General features: G+C 39.7%; 1 protein-coding gene across 3 annotated transcripts; it reads right to left on the reverse strand.

Annotated features, from left to right (window-relative positions):
- Positions 1–4,443: 4,443 nt before the first annotated feature.
- lhx9 (LIM homeobox 9) lies at positions 4,444–19,095 on the reverse strand. Of its 3 annotated transcripts, XM_050055448.1 has the most exons (6): positions 18,600–19,095; positions 14,863–15,101; positions 13,739–13,941; positions 12,370–12,728; positions 8,682–8,884; positions 5,861–8,053 (listed from the first exon to the last, which is right to left on the reverse strand). In XM_050055448.1, exons 2-6 carry the CDS (start codon positions 15,040–15,042, stop codon positions 7,799–7,801), a joined length of 1,200 nt encoding a protein of 399 aa, XP_049911405.1. In that variant the 5' UTR covers positions 15,043–15,101; positions 18,600–19,095; the 3' UTR covers positions 5,861–7,798. The 3 variants fall into 3 exon arrangements, with proteins under 3 accessions (XP_049911407.1, XP_049911405.1, XP_049911406.1); XM_050055450.1 differs by lacking the exons at positions 5,861–8,053; positions 18,600–19,095 and adding an exon at positions 4,444–5,425 and having other exon boundaries at positions 14,863–17,018; XM_050055449.1 differs by lacking the exon at positions 18,600–19,095 and having other exon boundaries at positions 12,370–12,725; positions 14,863–17,022.
- Between the last annotated feature and the right edge of the window lie 818 nt (positions 19,096–19,913).

The following is a 19,913-nucleotide window of genomic DNA, read 5'->3' on the forward strand; positions in this document are numbered from 1 at the left end:
TTCTGGTGTCGCTTGCAGGTAACCAGGATGGAAAAGGTTCTCCCTCCAGGGGAAATGAAGAAGGTTGAATCGCTGGATTTATAGAGACGCTTTAGACATTTTACTGTAAGCGTGACATTTAACTCTGATGTGTTAGAACAAACCCATCCTCATGTTATGGGCCTTTTTGCCAGCAAAAATTGTCTACAAATGTAATCTGATGACAATTAAGCGGAATTTACGAGAATATGGCCACTAATGTGTTTTGCTTATGAATATGAACACCATGAGAGGACATCTAGAAGCGCTTTGGGCCAAAATTGACCTTTGTTAAATACAGAGGAAAAGGGCTAAGTGTGTATTGCAGTGATACAAAACACCACTTATTGCTATACTGTGAACAACACCTGTAGTTTTACAACACATGCACACTAGTCCTGTTTTTGTTTTCTTCAACATACACATTTCAGTGCAATTCTCCCTGTGTTTCCCATTGCTAAATATGCAGATATTTTGCACCCAGGGGCTGAGAGCACATTTTAAACACTTAAAAAGAAAAAAAAATGTTGATGTTTTCACTCATGTCTTTTTTATTTCCCTCTGTGTTGTTGATCTGGCTCAGGGGTTAGGTATGACTGCAATGTGGTAGAGACAGAAGCTGCAGTCAAAGCTCCTGTGATCCGGTGCAGACTTCATAGAGACCAGCAGATGGAGGGGAGAGGAGCTGCGTGCATCCTGAAGGTTTAGCAAGAACTGAGAGGTTACACTCCACCAGTACAAAGATGACCTGTCACACACTGAAACATGCCGTATCAATGTAGATGAGCTTCCTGTTTATGTACCTCACAGAGCACAGCTATCAGAGGGAAAGAGAAAGGGATTACAGATGGAAATATGTATGAAATGTTGTCTCTCTCTTATATACCCAGGCGAACTTGGGAGGCAGCATGCATGTGACGCCTGCATTTCCATTTTAAACACTAATTAATGTTGTTTTGTCTTCAAAGTGCAATTGCAACCCGTACTTATCAGCCTTGATCGCGGCATTTTCAAGGTTGTCTAGATGTGAGCCGTCACATAACAAATACCTGTAAATATAGAATAACAGCACAACAAAGAAATAAAGGATTTATGGCGTGTGGAGAGCAGTGCACAAATGAGGCACAGGAGAGGTAGTCTGGTAATGTGAAGGACAAAACTGGCATATTATTTCTGCCTAGATCACTCTATAAAATCTGTTTTTCAGTGCTTGTTTTTGTGTGTCTGTGCGGTGTGTGCACTTGCGTGTGTATATGTTAGTGTATTCCTTCTCTTGGCAAACACCCAGCACAGAGGATCTCTCCACCTGCTCTGCATCAACCAGCAGGGCAGGCCTCAGTCTCACACTCGCACACACAAACAGAAAATACACACACACACACACACACTGCAGTTTAGCTGCGTCTCATTCACATCGTCACCCCTCTGACATCTGCCCGTGTGCGTCGGTGTTTGTGTGTGTCCCAGTGCCGGTGTGTATCTGTGTTAGCAGGGTGGTTGGTGTGTGAGGTGAGGTTAAATAGGTGCCTAGCAATGAGAGGAGGGAACTGAGGCGGAACTGGCAGAATATCACACACACATTCACACACATATATACGTGCACTCACACACAAGCAGTGACAATAGAAACAACACCATCAGAGCAGCATGTAAACTGCAGGTGTGGCCTATGCCTCAGTGATCATCCCATACTTTGTTTCGACGCTGTCGCCTGTCACTGTGTGTGTGTATAATGTGTGGTAATGTCTGTGTGACCGTGTGTTTGTGTGTGTGCCTGCTGAGACACACTTTCCTGGAGTATACCGACCACAGTGGGGAATTCGTTCTCCATATAGCTGTAAAAGGTAGTGTGAATTACAGGTGTTGCTAACCGCAGTGAGTATTACTATGCTGAAAATATCACCCAGATTCAGTTCATCAGCTACAACCTCGTGCATACTGAGAAGAGCTTTGATACCTACAACATGTTGGACACCAGACGATGTGATTGTGTTATTAGTTTGTTTTATATGGCTGTCACACGGTGATGTGATCTGATGTCAACATGATTAATGGACACTGGAGATTTCCCCTAATATTTGTTTGTGATGACAGGCAGAGTAAAGTGTTTGTCCTTGTAGTTTGACCTTTATATGTAACACTCTTTTTCAGGCAGAGCTGACCAAACAGACAGGCCTCAGTGGCAAATGTCACAGGTTTGAGCAGGTTTTAAAACCCTGATGAACTGGCTTGAACCCATTGTAAATGTAATTTACTTGGTCCTTGCTGGTACATATAAAATACTGATGTGTGTGTGTGTGTGTGTGTGTGTGTGTGTGTGTGTGTGTGTGTGTGTGTGTGCTTACCTTTTCCACACCAGCTGTCAGTGAGTTGAATTAAACAAAAAACCTGCTGTCCATGAATGCAATAGTGTATATTTTTAGTTATACAGGCGGCTTTAAACTAGTATGGTTGAGCATTTTGATCTTTCTCTTTATTTTTTAAGTGTCACATACATCAGAGTCACCCGAGCTTCATGAACAAGCTGCTTGTTTGACAGAGAACATAGATCCCTGTCAGCATTGTTTTTGTAGAGTCATAGTACACAGAGGCTGTCATTTAACAAGGGGAGGAGATAAGAGAGGTGGAGGAGGATGTCAGCTGGCAGAAGCCCTCCTTTCTTACCTGTTGAGGTCTCTGCGCAGACAGACAACGCCGTATTTATCCTCTGACACTGAGATTAATGCAACAGTAAGGGTCGCGGGTTGAAATTAGATGTATTTCATTATTCGTTGTGGTTTTTACAGTAAATTAAAGTGGAAAGAGACCACGTTTGACCAGGTTGCTGTCTGTTTTCCTCAGAACCTAACAACTAACACAGTTCATTTTCACCATTGCAATTGCAGGTAACTTACATTCATACACGTTGACAACTTGCAAGGGTGTAGGATTGTTTTAACACTGAAATAGATGGTTTGGGAATCCATTGCCAGGAAATTTTGAGCATCACGCATTCAATTTTCTTCATGTTGGTGAATTCTTATGCACCAATTTGTGCATTTTCTGATTTAGTTTATGATATAATGTCTTTAATTTTCTCAAAACGAAAGTATTCTGCTACCTTAATATTTTTATTACAGGCAACAAATGCACGTTATAACTATTAAACAACCCGAAATCTACACTTATGAAGATTTGGGCTAGCTACCGATAGCTACCAGGGAAAACAACAGTGCTAAACTCTTCTAGTTATGGCTACACAATGGCTGACACACTTCCTTTGTGTCATAATCACATCGTCATTTTCCCAGGAGATCGTACCTGCTTGCAGACAGAATTGCATGGCAAAAGAAAGGCTCATAGAGAACCAATCTATACGCAGATGATGTCATTATTCTATCGCCATACTATTGTGCAATCAGCATTTACTTCATAATGATAAGTTAAAGCAAAAAAACATGTCTATTTCCACTTTAAAGGACCAAAGAGACATGTGGTGCGCAAATGCTTAAATGTAATATAGTCACAAGGGGATGTATTTTTTTTTTAATCTTTCTGTTCTTTCGTATATTTTTGGAAATAAAGAAACATACCTGGAATAAGTTGAAGCAGTCCTATTGGCAAGAAGGTGGCTGATCAGGCATTGCATACACACACACACACACACACACACACACACACACACAAATGTTACCGATAAGATGCATTCCAGTCACCAGCAGCCCTGCAGCAAACCCCTGAAATTCTTGTCAACACAGGGCCATGACGCCAGCAAACCCCTGAAATTCTTGTCAACACAGGGCCATGACGCTGTCCAGAATTTTCATCTCGCAGCTCCAAAAACTGAGCGGGGCTGGCTGTGTTTGTTTGTGTTTTCTGCTCCAGCCCCTGCTTCCTGTAGCTCTGTGGTGTCAACCCGCCCACCGTCCTCCCATCAGACCTGGGGAACACAGGGCCCTGCTGCCACAGCGCACAGGCACCCCAGCGACTGAGGTTTCCTCTCGGACTGACTGAAGTGTTTGCTGTTTCCCACATTGTTGGAATTCAACACCAGCCTGTTTACTGGTCCCCATGTGGCTTCAGTCTCTTTCTTTCTTTCGCTTTTTTCTCTTTCCACAGCACACCTTCTTTACATTACATACCCAGCACTCATACTAAGTAATGAGACTGCCAAACTAAGTCAAGCAATCATGTTTTTGTCTATGGCACAGTTTATTACGTCGTCCATCTTTTGCAGCATTAATCAAACTGGCCAATAGAACGTTGCTTGACTGTTTTTAGCCTTTATTACAAACACATGTTTGTGTGCAAATGTGACTGTACTTTAAATTTGAGTGAAATAGAACTGAAAAGAATTGTTTTATACCATAAATAGTAAAAAAAATGGCAGCTGTAGTATAATCTATAGGAGTGTTTTTCCACCGTGAGGTACTATATGGGCATCAGGGACATCATTTTCATACGCTTTATTTTGCAGCTGACAATGAATCATACAATGAATCAAAGGAAATAATATACATCTCAAGGAAAATGTTAACAAGATGATGAGGCGCATGCAAAATGAGAATCTCTTCTTTATCTGCTTTGTTTTTTTCACTTCCTTCCCTCGGTACAGCCAGATGGCAAAGCTCCAGCTCTGCAGTCCTCTTCATACACTCATCATATTTGATGGGCATCCTGCTGCCGAGTTTCAAGGAGGCCATGTGTTTACGAAATGACACTTGTGACAAAAGAAAACTTCTATTTAGCAAGCTGATTCTTGGGTGGGGTGCATGGGGGCAGCAGCGTGTGTGCATTCGTGTGTCTGTGTGTGTGTAACAGTGTGTGTGTGTGTGTGTGTGTGTGTGTGTTGGAGAACAAAGATTGTGGGAATGTGTATATTGTGCTTACATAGGAGCAAGGCAGTGGGAGAAAGGTTGTGTCTAGTGTGTGTGTGTGTGTGTGTGTGCGTGTGTGTGCGTGTTCGTACCAATAACATCCATACCGTCTGTGTTTCACACTGTTGTCATGTTGGATGCCTGCTGTCTTTTAATCACATCCTGTGCCTTTCTGTGAGTTTTTTGTTTTTTTTGTTTTACTATGTTACAATACATTTTATCATCAGTTTTGTGCATTTACCATTCCAATACAGATTTTTTTTTTTCACATTGATATCATAAATATCATACATTGTGGGGTCTCCTCCGTTGATGGATTCAAACATTCAGGACAAACTTTTGATTTAAAAAATCGTCTGTTGTACATTTGCAACTAAAACAGGTTTTATGTTGGTTGTTTATTTGTTCTCAATATGCTATCATCTTATCCTAATATTGTCTTTGTCTTCAATGGTGAGGAATTCCCATCAAAGTTTTCCCCTTCTGTTAATACTTTAGGGAATTTTCAAACGTCGGGATGTATGGCTGTAATGCCCCAAGATTTGTTCTCCCTGAAAGAAATGATAGAGTAAGAATATATTAACTACAGAGCAACCTGGCTTTACGAGGTCTGCATTTACTCTTACTTCATTTTAGGTTTACCAATATGTTATGCATAAATATATACTATATATGTATAGAGATAGATATCAATATATGCTTTGCAGCATTCCTCTGATTTAAATTTTAAAGCCATGTTCATGCATTAAAAAGCAACTTCATATTTTTGACTGCAGGGTTTAGATGCAAATCCATGGGGCATTACGTTAAAAACCATAAACATCATAAAATAGGAAATAGAAATTAAAAATGGAGGCAAAAATGAGGACGTTTAAACTGGTCATTAAGAACTGAATGCTTTCTCGTTTGTTGATGTGATAAAAAACGAAAACTGTATTCAAGATAGAACACAAAAAAATGGCAAGTGTAATGAAAAATAAAACCCATTTAAAGCAAAGTATTTTTTTATTCACACAAATTTAATAAGATATATAACAACCGTTTGGTCCATAAATATTTAAGGGGAAATAGTTTCTATACACCATCTTTATCAAGAAACAGGGAAACATGGACAATCTTGATAGAACACTTACTGTACTCAACTATTAACACGAAGATCAATATATAAGGTTTCTTGGATTACCCAACTATATCTGAAAGAGTGCACAAATGCTTTCTATGACATCGCTGCCCCCTTTTTAACAGGATACACCATAAAAAGATCTTCGGAAATAAGATGCAAAACAGTACAAAACTAGTGAGGCGTCAAAAGGATGTGAATCAGTTAACAAAGAACACATATATCCTGAATTTCACAAACTTTCTCCCAAGTTATAGCATAAGGCACATAGTAGAACTGAGTTAGGCATCTACTTCATTAAGTAGATCTAGAGTACCACTTTGTTCTACAATAGAACAAATTGTGACGCTCACAATGAAATGTATCAACTCCATTGAAGATTTTGCTCTGTCTTTCTTTTCTCTCTATCTTTCAGCCAGAAGAAACATGTTTTTGGTCTGTTCAGTGGCAAGTGTCATTAAAGAAAGTATAAATATGGCCAAAAAGGAGAACACATGGACAATGATTTCCCACTGGCTGCCTCTTACGACTCCACCTATCTGAGGTCATTTGAATGTTCATGTCAGCTCTACAAATCTAGTCTGCAACGTCGCAACCACTGAATTTCTCACCCCCCTTACTCCTTTTCCCTTTTTAAAATCACATTGTTACCCTGAGCAACATGATAAAAACAATAATGCACTTTTCACTGGGCAGTATATTGTCACTGTGCAATTGGGTTTAGCTGTGGGTCTATGGATATGTTTCCTAGGATTCATCCACTTGACTACGGTTAATCTATGAGGCCAACAAATCTGAAAAAGTGCTCTGTCAAGAAAACAATCGATTGCAACAGCGTGCATAAACTGTTCTCCAATCCAAATTTCTCCTGCTGATTTCTAATTACCAAACCATTTCTATCAATGTGACTGCATTACATGTTGAACAGTTACCACTGTACAGATTGTGGGATTAGCTTCTTTCTCTTTATCACAGTAGGTCTGCGAATCAAGACAAAAATGTGTGTGGTTTCAGCATCTACCTGCCGTATAAGCAGCGATGGTTAGGTACTTATTATGCAATTTAGACATGTAGCTCTGTGAGATATCTCAATGTCTGATTCCATCCAACTCAGTCTCAAAGACTGAAACATTCGGAAATAATTAAAGCCTGTTTTCTGGAGTTACCCATATACAGAACATTCTACAAGTTTATTTCCCAAATGATTCCAAAACAGAAAGAAAAAAATCTTTAAATTGGATAGTGCGAACACAGTGCATACATATACAGGTTTCTGAGGGCAAAATATTCATATTATTTTAAAATTTACCAATTAAGCATAAATTAGGAAGGGCTCATTTGATCATAATTCAATACAAATGTACAAATAAAGTCAAATCAAGTCAAAATCTAGGTTTCCAGACAAGCTTCAAGTTAAGTTGTTGGGTTTTTTCCGATGAATTGTGGGATCCATGACAATTTTCTAATGCCGTCAGCTTCAAAAATATCCCGTCCAAAATCAATCTCAGCATACTGTAAGTCGATTACAGACACGGCTGCCATGCGGTTTCAAATGCTACACATTAAAATGATTTCCTTGTGTTTTAATGTGGTCGCTGCTGTTCTTGCTCTTGTTGTTCTTGTTTGTGTACACAGTACAGCACTTTCTGTTCCAGGGAGCTGTCTCTGGTAGATTTAAAGGTGTCACTTAAAAAAATAAAATGCAAATTGAAGAAATAAAATAAAAAATAAAAAAAATAAAAATTAAAAAAAACAAAATAAAATCAGATAAAAAAAAAAAAATCAGTCTGCTAGGGATAGCTTGTTAGAAAAGGTTTGTCAAGGTAGTTTGCGAAGGGCTCCCCGAATCATGGCTGTCCAAACTAGAGGTGACGGAGGTCACTACAGTGATAGAGGGGTTTGTCAGGTCTGTTAGTGTGGCCGCGCTGGAGGGGGGGGTCAGGGCCCCACTGTCAGATGAGGGTGGAGGGAGTGAGGTGCCATCAGCCTTATCAACACCTCCATTCTCCTGTCGCAAAACGTTCCTTCTGAATTTGGCTCTTGCGTTTTGGAACCAAACCTGCAAACCAATCCCAGTGTGGCTTTTACTTTTTGTGTTTAAGATTAATTTTTAAAAAAGAAAGTATCAAATCATTTGTACAGTCGTTTACATATCAAGTTACCACAGCTATTACTGTATCCACTTGCCCTTGCCTTGTGAATATAAATCTTGATATGGCAATTGTCACATTATTTTGATCTTAAGGGGCAGATAACAATGAACCAGTTAGCTCCTGAACACTGAATGCAAGAATGTGGATTTTAATAGCAAAATCAAAACAATAATCCTATCCTTTTAATTTTTTATCTGTGAGAGCTGAATTACACCCTTGTCTGTTCCACAGATAAAAAGAACATGTGCACTCTCATTATTAATAATATCAGCTGCAGTTTTACACTTAAGCTTCTACGCTTATGAACGACTTTTCTCCTCTCTTTCCCAAAACAAACAAAACATTTAGGAATCTGCAAGATTTCTAATAAAAACCCCTGGATATACATCTAATGACTAAATGGACCAAACAAATCAAAAAGATGACTTCAATGATAATATTGGTGTGAAATGAGAGGGACATGGAGGAGGAGTGGGGGTGCAGACACAGATGTGGGGGTAATCAGATCAGTAAGAACAATGACTTTCTGCTTACCTGTAGAACTCTCTTAGTGAGGCCTGTTTTCTGGGCCAGCTGCTTTAAGTCCTTGGCATCTGGGTTGTGGTTGATGGCAAAGTAGGATTTCATTGTCCGCAGCTGATGGTGCTTGAAGGAGGTCCGCATGCGTTTGGTCTTCTGTGTTGGAGCGTAGGCCTGCTGGTCCCGGTCCAAGTGATCGGTGTCGTTCTCGTTACAGCCTGGGAGCACAGAGGGTACATTACAGTCCAAAGGAAACAACTGCAAAACATTTTCATTTGGGTTTCTAAAACCTTTAAATTCATTGTGTCTGAATTAATTTTCACTGTGCTCATCAGTTGACAAAGAAGTGACAAGTCAGTGGTAATAAAGAAAATCAATCCTCTAGTATTAAGATGATATTCAAATCAGAAAACTGCTTGAATATGATTATTTACAATGGTCACTAATTAAGTGTTACACAGGTTTTAAGGCTCATTATTAAATATTTTGTGACATGGTCCAGATTTGCAGGGAAAGAAAATACACAATTAAGCAGATTTACACTATCACATGTGGATTTGATTGTAGAAAGTTCTTGTATTCCCACTGACTTGCTATTTTACGAGATCTATCATTTGGCATCATGTTAAATAATAAAGGTTTGGCATATTTATAACAGTAAATTAGAATATGCAGACAACTGACAGTCAAGAAACTCATTACACTTACTGAACTAAAATTACTGTAACGCATTAGACATTGTCTGCTTTTAGATATATTTTTTATAAAGCAAAATGATGTATTTTAAGCATGCGCTGGGACCAGGCTAAATGATTTCTGCTTGTGTTTGCAGAGACTAATAGTCCTAATGAGCCCCATTTGTCAGTTGCTTTGTACTGTATGTGTAAAATACTTAAAGACGATGAAATATTAAAATGTATCCACTAAATTAAATTACAGTGCTGCTGAAACATTCATCAGTGCATTAAGAAAAAAAAATCTAAACACTTTATTTCAGTATCATATTGCATTGCAAATAACATGTTTGTATACTTTTATAGTGTGAGGACAGAGAAAATGCTAATGCCAATACTTGCAGGTTAAATTAGCTTGTGACTGACCGTTGAGCATTTACATGACTGCAATCAAAATGATGATCAATTGTTTATTTATTTATATATTTTTTTATAGAGTCTAGTATTTACTAAGATCTCGTCTCTTGCTTTAGTGCAAAAGGAGAGGAAGTCTGGGCACCAAAGAAGGAGCATAGGATTTCTAAATTATATAGTAGCTTATATTGATTTCTTGTCTCCTTGTAACCGAAATGCTGACCCGTTGTTTTGCTCAGTGGATGATAAAATATCAAATAGCTTACACCATCGTTTCATCATAAGGATGCAGTGCAAACACTTTCTCTGAAATTAATTATTGAGTTAAATTACAAATCAGTTTAAATAAGGCAGAAACAGCTTAATCACACTATAGGATTTTATATGCGTGGCATAATGTGTTATGTCGTGAATTATGTTTTTTATTTCAATATCAGATTTTTTCTTGTGACACTTATTTGAACCTTTAACATGACAATCATTGACATCTATGTTCTTCTGTTCAAGCCTTCATTGGGTTGTGTTTCACTAGATATTACCCACTAGGGGTCTCTATATCCAAACAAAACCAAACTTTACAGAGTGGTGTGGAATACTCAGTAGACCCACACCTTTCCCTGGTGAAAACAAACATGAATGTGCTCGCTAAAGCAGAAACAAAACCTCAAACAAAACCTCATCCTATTTGTCATGAATATTGAGGCTCCTGATGTGCAGAGCGATGCATTAACCCTGAGCAAGGCAGCAAATAGAGCACTTTGGAAAAATGAAAATATGAAAATCTTTAGGTTGTTCCCTAATTTAATTAATTTTTTTTGTTAAATTATTTTAGTTTAAATTTGAATGTTATAAGGTCTTAAATTTGTAACATAATATTAGCACATTTACATTTCCAAAACGGCCAAAAGAGGTGTGTCACTTAAGCCTAAAGAAGCCAGTAAGCCTCTTTTTAAATCAGAGCATTATTCTATTCTACTTCGTTCTTTTCTATTCTATTTAAATATCCCAAATGAAAAATATAATATTCCCACTGGGACCTTTACTGTGTCTGTGCTGCTTAATAATGAGCTCACAGGGACATCTTACAGTATTTTATGTCTTTCTCTGTGGGATTTTCTTTTGTGTGATTTTTTTTTTATCTGTTGTGGCTGCATTATATTTTATATTTCATATTTTTATTTTAACACTTTGTTGCAGTATCCTGCTATTAAAGAAAAAAAATCACAGTGCTACTACAGTTATTTTCCTATCAAGGCATCCATGAGAACTTTAGGATTTGCATAATCTCTTGGAATTATGTTTACGAATAACAAACCAAAGCCAATTCAGCCGCAGCGCTGACTGTACAGTGTTGTGTGTGTTTGGAGCCAGGGGCCTCTCCCTGCAGCAGGCCCCTCTGCACGGCGCTGCTGTGTCCCTGAGAACTGTGCTGACCGCCGCGCAGGAGGCCAGGGATTCCAACGTCACCTTCAATTAACGGAGAACAATTAACGCGCAGATTACCCTTATTCCTCCCTATTCACCGGGAACAGAGGAAACTTGGCGCACAATGACAAACTTTCTCAAGCGCGCACTAATTCGCAGAAAGCGACAACAAAATGGGGACGCTGCAGGGGGGTGGTGGGGGTCGGGTTCCAACATTCAGCGAGTCAATGCAAGATTTTAGATGAAACCTACATTTAACAGTTGCTCAGTGTTGACTGTGATTACAGATTTGTTGTCTTCCAACAAAAGTCAAAGTCAAATCAGTGGTTTTGGCCACGCTTTTTACGCAACACTCCCGAACTCCATGCCCCCCATTCACACCCATTCCACGCATTTATTTTGACCTATACTAATCTAGTGTTAATTATAAAACTCGTTGTGCACTTTAACGGCGAGGTCAAATTTCGATCACTCTCCGCGCAACACACGCCACAGTTTAAAGCGCAAACACGATGCGTTGGAGACGCGTGGACAGAAAGCTGCGGATCAATTAGCCCAGGGCTGCGTGCGCCGTTACGCGCAGGCAATGCTCACCTATATTAGCATAGCCTGCAGGAGGGATGTATTCATGTCAGAAATGTGATGTGAAAGATGGGGCGTTAAGGAACCGTCTGGACTCAGAACCCTGCGTCTTATGCGTAAAATGAAAATCTACCCAAATATTAATTTTTATATATTATTTTATTTTCTTATTTATGTGTGATTGATTTTTACTTCATTTTAATAATCTCTAATGCCCTATTTTAAAACATTAAAATTAAATTAATACGACGACACTTTGGTCAGCTAAATTGGAGGAGCATGTAGATTTTCGTGGAGAATAAATCACAATTCAGTAAAATGTTCCCAAACTATGGTCCAGGGTGTTTCATTGAGCTCCGCAAGGATTTAACCTACATGAGGAATAGTTTAGTGTAGAGTGCAGTTAATTAAAAAGCTCGGTGTGTTTTTGCTGTAGGTTTCACTGCCCCTTCAAGTGTATAAGGCAGACTATTAAAGGTTACGTTTTGCACCAAAACTAAAAACAAAAAACTCAAGCTGGCTATTTACAAATGATTTTCTAATGTGTGTGTGGTTTGTGTGTCCTTGACTGGGTGTGAGGCCTCTCTGTAAGCAGCACGCTGTCTCACCTGTGTTGTAGCTGGGTATATCTATCCCCATCGCCGGGCTCTTCCTCTTGCGCGGCCTTCCCTTCTGCGCCGTCCCGGTGCCGTTGAAGTAGGGTAGGGTGAGGCCGCCGCCCTTGGCCGCCAGCTCGGCGAAGTTGAGCTGCTGGTGGTAGTCCGGTCCCTGCACCAGCGTCTCGAAGTGGAGCCGGCAGTACACCAGGCTGTCCTTCATGCCGAAGTGGTCGCCCGTGGTCAGCGTCTTGTTGCAAGTGGTGCACGTGAAGCAGCTCAGGTGGTACACGGAGTCGCGCGCCCGCATCACCATCTCCGAGGCCGATATCCCGAGGTGGCAGCGCGCGCACCTCTGCACTGAGAACCTTCTGGAACAGACAAATCGTCAAGACTCCTCATACATAGAGACCAAATGGGACAAACACAAAGACATGGGCTAAAATAAGCTGACCAGGTGTGTGTCGTGCATCTCAGTGACAGAAGTGTGTGTGTGTATCTGACACAGCTTCAGTGTGTAACAGGCCCATACACTGGGTTTACATCCTGATTTAATATGGCCACATCTGGCCTACAACTGGGTGACGGCTGGTTAATAGGCCACATTTTGTTTGGTGTAAAAATATTTTTTATGTGGGAATATTTTCCCTATTAAATAAGCAAAAACTCAGTCGACAGTCTCAGTGATAAAACCTACTTTTAATAACCTATTGGCAGTGTGGCTAACATTAAACAAAAAAGGCTACAGGTAATGTTAAGACAGCCTAATTGGTTATCTTCTTATTATCGTGCATTATAAATATCACCATGGCCTGTGCATGCATGTTAAATATTATTAACATACCTTACCTATAACATCATTTTAATGTGTTATTTCCACATTCAGGCATGTTAGGCCACTATACAACCCACTAATATAGGTTACTTTTTAACAAACATGTTCCAAATGTAGGCTACACCGATGCTCTCCTTTGTTCTGGGGCTGACTAATACAAGCTCATGCACTTTATATTACACTCAGAGTCATGGAAACTATTACATCTCAACCACAGGCGAATAAAAGTCAAAATTTCATATCATAACTTATTCCCTATTAACAGCATGCAGGGCCCCTGGGAGACTGCTATGATTCTATTCAGACAAGAATGAGGCCTAATTGGAGCAAAAAGCTTCAACATTATTCCAGATGAGCAACCGGAGCCTGTTGAATTAAGGTTCGTGATAATGCCTGTGTTTTGTTTTCCCCAAAAAGAGTTTAAAATTAATTTTCCTACAAAGCCAGCAGCTTTGCGTGGGTGTACGCGCGTGCGTGTGTGCGTGACACGGAGGCAAATATTTTCCTTTTGTAAGGCTATAAATGTGTAACCTTAATTTTTCTTACCTGTAGTAATCCTCTTTGCAATAGATACTCCCATCCTTGGCAAAACACGTTAGCTCCGACTCCAGCGCTAGTTTACATTCACAGCATTTGAGACACCGCAGGTGCCACTGTTTGTCCACGGCCAGGAGGTAGTATCTATCCGAAATCTTGCCGCCACAGCCGGCACACAGAGCAGGCTTCTCCGGGCTCATGGAAGGCATGGTCTGCGTCAGAGACAGGAGAGGAAAGCTCAAGGCGACTATCCTTCTAGAGACTGGATGGGAAATCTCATGCAATATATATATTATACAAAAACAAGAACAGGCCTTTTGTAGCTTTCTAGACACTAAATTAAACTTTTTTTTAAAATCTATAAAGTAAAGGCCTTTTGAGGAGCTCTTTAAACACGCTGTTAAACAAATGCTCGGTGTGTGTTGGCCCCCATGAGGAAATAAACACCATCTATCAAACAACTGTATTAACATCTGAAATTAACTAAATATAGAAACGACAGAAATACATTCGTATTGCTAACCTAATATTTTATTACTTTAAAATACCCTTTATTCGTAAATTAAATTCAAAAATTATCTGTAACAGTTCTGGTGAGAAACACACAGTTAAAATACTGAATATAGGCCTGTTTAAAAATATATAGTAAATGTAGTATTATTTCCAGTTAAAAGAATAAAACTCAACTGTTAAATAATATTAATAAGTCCCCATGTTTTGGCATCAGTTATTTATAAATATATAATTGCCAGAATTAAAATTGCTAAATCTATTTCTGCTCTAATGTACAATATTTTATTTGACGTCAACAGGAGTGTGTTTCAAATATATTTAACAAGTTGCAGCCAGTTTTTGCTTTTAGTATTTTTTTTGTAGCAGCTATTAATAAATAGGACATTTTAACCATTATTATGGAATTAACTATGCAAAAGAAAGGAGATTTTGGTTTTTAAAATTTAACTTATAATATGTAATTATAATTAAACACATAATTCCTGCTCACTGGTGTCCTACTTACCCCCAAAACAACTGCACATTTCCTGCAGGTTAACGGCGCCACACTTTTACGCACTAACGCCGGTTAAAAACGAGTTTTAACATGAATTCAAACACGGCTCGACCGCGGCTCTTACCGACTCTCTCCCGTTCAGCTGCATGCCCTTCGCCAGGCGCGACTCCGTTTTCGACCTTCTCTCCATCTCCTCCATGATCCCTTGGATGTGATCCCCGGAGATCCCGTGGAAAAGCATGGCTCCCGGTCCTGGACGCAACGTGCAACTGCCTGCCTCTGTCTTGCAGCCCACAACTTCCATATACTGTACTGCAGCGCTGCGCCCCGCTCTCTCAGCGCATCCAAATGGGCTCTGAGGCTCTGAGAGAGGCACACACACAAAAAAAACAACAACAACACAACCCCAGAGATTCAGATCACCTCCTCGCCAGAGTGCAAAGGCAACTGGAAGAAAAAAAAGAAGAACGAAGAAACTACAACATGGGTGGGACAGGAGGAGGTGGTGGTGGTGGTGCACCAGCTTTTTCCTTCTTCCCGTGAATGTCTCTCCTCCAGAAAAAATATATAGTCCAAATGACGCGACAAACCGGTGTGGAAGTGGTGGTGGTGGTGTTGGGGAGGGAGGAGGGGAGGGGGCTACAGTGTGAACACTCGCCAAAAATAATGACACAAAGTTTTTTTTCTGTTGTTGTTTCTTTTTGGTGATTTCTCTCTCTCTCTTTCTCTCTCTCTCTCTCTCTCTCTCCCGATATCCCAGTCAGGGGTTCCTTGGTGCTTGGAGGTCAGGTTGGGACTGCCTGGATTTGAGCACCGTGTCCTATTTGTGAAGAGAGCAAAGCCTGCCCAGTCTGAATAATTTGGTAGGAGGAGTTCCCCTCTCTCTCTGCCTCTCTCCTCTCTCGCTCGGTGTCTCTCCCTCAATCCCTCTCTCTCTCTCCATCGCCGCTGATTTCTATTCAGCAACAAAGAGCTGTCACTCTTCCCTCAAAAACTCCCGGTTCTGGCTGCGCGAAGGACCACTACTTTATGGTATTGACATTTTCATTACTTTTATTCCCCCATTTGTAGGAGAGGATGCTGGAGTGTAGTCAGAAGTTGCATAAAGCTGAAATGGGCTTATGGGGTAAATTGAGTGCAAATATTTTATTTATTTAGCACGTCTTAAAGAAGTAATAACCATCTAAAGTATAATAAACTCCTCTGGGGTTTTATTATAAGGGTCAGAAATAAGGATGACTGATTTTCTTACATGAAGACATTTTAATTTGTTTAATTTTGAGCTTCTGCATTTTCAAAACTTCAGATTTGGAGGTTTAATTCACTGTTTATCAAGTGTTTGGTTGTTTAAAAATAACATAATAGGCTCAGAGAGTGTGTGTGTGTGCGTGTGTGTGTCATAAATGTATTGTTTGGGGCGGGGCAGTGATCAGTGATAGGCTAGAGGGCGGGGACAGATTGTATTAAACAATTTGGAAGACAAGGATTTTTTTTTAACACAACTGAATGAGATTTGGTTTAAAAATAAAAGCATCCTACGCCGTTACATCCTATTTACTCACATCACACCATCACACACCAGCTTGTTTATCTATTTTTCTTCATCTTGATGCTCTATAGATAATATGATGAGGCCATGAGGCAGCTTTTTAAAACATATATACAATCTTTTCAGTGCAAGATCTTTTTTTCCTCCATTAAATGCTCATCTGAAGCAGGATTTATTCCCTGCCGAGCACCTATTAACACGCCCCTTGTCTTTTCTCCGTCTCTTGAATTAGGCCAAAATTCTTGTAAAGCTGCAGGAGAGTTGACTCGATCGCAGCTAGAAACATATTTTATTTATCTTATATGCAACAAGCAGATACATAAGGAGGGAAATCACCAGCAGTTGTTGGATTATTTTCAGAAATCCACGTTCGCTGTATCTTAATATAATCCATGGAAGCTACAATAAAGATGTGTGTGTCAGTTTTAAAGGGTGTGAAAACTCTGTTACGCAAATAAGCCTGAATGGTTTAACTGTCCAACGCACGGGCCAAATATGGTGACAACAAACCAAAACGAGGCAGCTCAAGGTCTGTATTTTGACTAACACAACACGAGCCTTTACAGCTGAAAGCCGGATAACGAGCTCCGGTCTGTGCAAGGTCGATGGCTGGAGATTTTTTTTTGTTTTTTGTGCCATATAGACACACTGGCTCGGCTGGAGTCTTGTGGCTCGGCTCTGGTCCCATTAATAGATTTACCGAGGCTCTGGGGGGTTTGCAGGTGTGGATGCTTCATCTCAAGACGTGTTACATTATCATNCCCCCCCCCCCCCCCCCCCCCCCACCACCACCACCACCACCACCACCACCACCATGAAGTTGTGTTGGCTTTAATTGGAGGCCCCTTGATAACAGCGCTATAAGACAAGGCTTGGACCCTCATGGACGGGCTGGACCTGCAGCTGTTCTGCAAAGCGTCACGTTAATTTGCGCACTGTCAGAGTCTCAGCACCGAGCCACCGAGCGGTGAAAAGAGACCCAAAAAGGACACACGGATTTCATTTCACCTGGACAAAGACACCCTGAGAGGACCGATCAACTCAGCTCTGTGTGATATTTAATCTGTCTGCTGATTTTTTTTTTTTCCTTCCCTCTTCCCGGAAATTAAAAAAAGGCGACTTGTGATTTAAAAACTGGACTTAACCACACAGTAAAACACAAATACAGTATGTGCATGGTGTTATTTTTTTAAAATAAGACATCGATCATATCGTTAATGTGGACAAAGAGCAGTGTTTTGACCCGTTGCCTCCAGCAGTGACATTTCATTTGACTGAAGAGGGTTTAACAATGTGTCAGTAAACACCAAAAGGCATGAGGGAATCATGTCTTTTGTGTTTTTCGTTTTGTTTTGTTCCCTTTTCATTGCATCTAATTAAGGATATTACCTGCGACTAAATACACACTAATGACCCCTTTTTTTGTTTGGTGTTGTTTTATGATTTTGGTTCATATTTGGAGAAAGTCTGCAGAGATGATTCACAAAATAACGCCTTTTAAAAAAACAAAAAGTGACATTTACTGTATTTATACATCACAATTTCCATTTCGAAACGTTTTCTTAATACACCCTATTAATTAACCAACCTAATTATGTATGTTACCCATCATATTTCATTACTGGTGTTAAATAAATTGAAGCAAATTAATGTGGGCGGTTCTGTGTCATTTTTTCGTTTGCTTACTGAGAATGATTTGCCCTAATTTAATATTTCTGATCCTGCTCGGCTAAATTAAGTCTTTTAAAAACACATCATAATGGCTGCTCGGTCCTGCTCTGCATTGAGCTCCATTTCAAAGCTTTGACGCGTTTTGAAAGTTAAATACTAAACAGTGTTAACAACCATGTTTAAAATGGCGTGTAAGCCCAGGGTGGCTCAGTGGGTCACTGACTTTTCTCATATAAATAAGCAAAATATAATTTCATATCTCAGCGAATAATGCAAACAAAAATACTTGTTTTAAGTATGTTTTAAGAAAAGCGTCATTTTATATTCCCCTGGCGTTCACCTTGCATGGTTTTGATTGCACCCAAAACGCCTGTGTTAGGCTGTGTATTCGCATAATTAAGATTATTGTGAAGGTAAAAAAACATATTACAACACTACGTAAATAAAAATATAAGCAGAGAGAGTTTTGATGTGTTTACGCGCCACCACATCCATGTTTATCCCGAATATTCCCCAACCATGCCACTGTATTTATCATGCATCAGATCTGTCGCGCATTGCTTCACACGCTTGCATTAAAAATCAAACCTTATATTATTTTTTTCCCCAAGCAGACATATAGAAAAATAAAATAGCCTTACCTGCGGCTGTGCTGTGTGTGAGATCCCTGTGCAGCGTGCAAGCTGAGGAGCTCCGGACTGTGCGCACTGTGCAGAGGAGACAGAGGAGACGCTGCCGGTAGATGGGGGCTGTTCCTCGTTTCTGAGCTTACAGTTCGAGTTCGAGCGTCAATTAAAACACAAGACATTTAAATATTCCTCTCCCGTATGCAGGCAGCCCTCAACACTGCACAACACTGCACAGCACACTCACAGTGAACGCACAGAAAATAAGCATCCATGAGCCAATGGCCTACTCAGCATGTAGGTTAGAATGTGTGATGGATAAATTACAGAATAAACTACATAATCTGGAGTCGGTGATCGCCAAATAAATAACTGCCATTACACACAGCAACATTTAGGAATATTCCAATTAAATCAGATGCTTTTACCCCTATAAACGCCGTTCATTTTCCAACTATCATTTAATAACTCACATCCTAAAGTTTCATTTTAACCCCCAGCGACAGTTTTACGCATTAAGTTATTGGAGCGTTTAGGCACATATTGTTGCATCACTTCCGAGTTCATATTGTATGAGATTCAAGTGAGTGTGGTTACAGCTCTAATTTCACTGGTGCGAGAGCAGAGGTTTGTGTGAATAAATGATTAGATCTATAGTCAAACTAAATCAATCAGTGTGACAAAGATATGGAGCACAACAACACAAAGCCTGCTGGAAAAAAGGGTTTGGTGTGGATGCCAAATCGAAATTTATTTCGGGGTAAAAGTGTTAAATAATTTCTGTATTTTACGCATTTTCATATGTGACAATAATCTAACCCCTGCAGTGGTATGGAAGTAAGATTTTTGTCTATTTCAACGTCATCAAAACAGCACAGACATTAAAAAAAAGGCTATCCAAGAATAATTTAAACGCATGTTTTACACACGTCTAATCTCTTGTCTATTTCTCCACTGTTACATTAAATAAATCCTGCAAAAAATGATTTAAAAAAAATAATTCTTGGGCTCATTATTTCGTTCCCCCTGAGCTGTGATGTGCGTGTCTCCATGTGTCTCACCTGGAGGATCCAGCTGATAAAGCTCATATAAATGCAGTGCAGTTTGGAGTGTATTTAGCCAGCAACCATTCTGCACACATTTGGCTTCATGTTGCAACATCTAATGAATAAAGAAATGTTGTTGATGAAAAATTCACCACTGTTTAATAATGTCAAGTTTGGAGTAAATATTAATATTGTTTATGCTTTGAAGATGGTTTGATTGTGCCTGACCAGTAATGAGACTATATTTTTCTCAATTTCAATATTCAATAGTCATTATCTTAAT

The sequence above is a fragment of the Epinephelus moara genome, chromosome 10 (genome assembly GCF_006386435.1).
Source record: "Epinephelus moara isolate mb chromosome 10, YSFRI_EMoa_1.0, whole genome shotgun sequence".
Lineage (NCBI taxonomy): Eukaryota > Metazoa > Chordata > Actinopteri > Perciformes > Serranidae > Epinephelus > Epinephelus moara.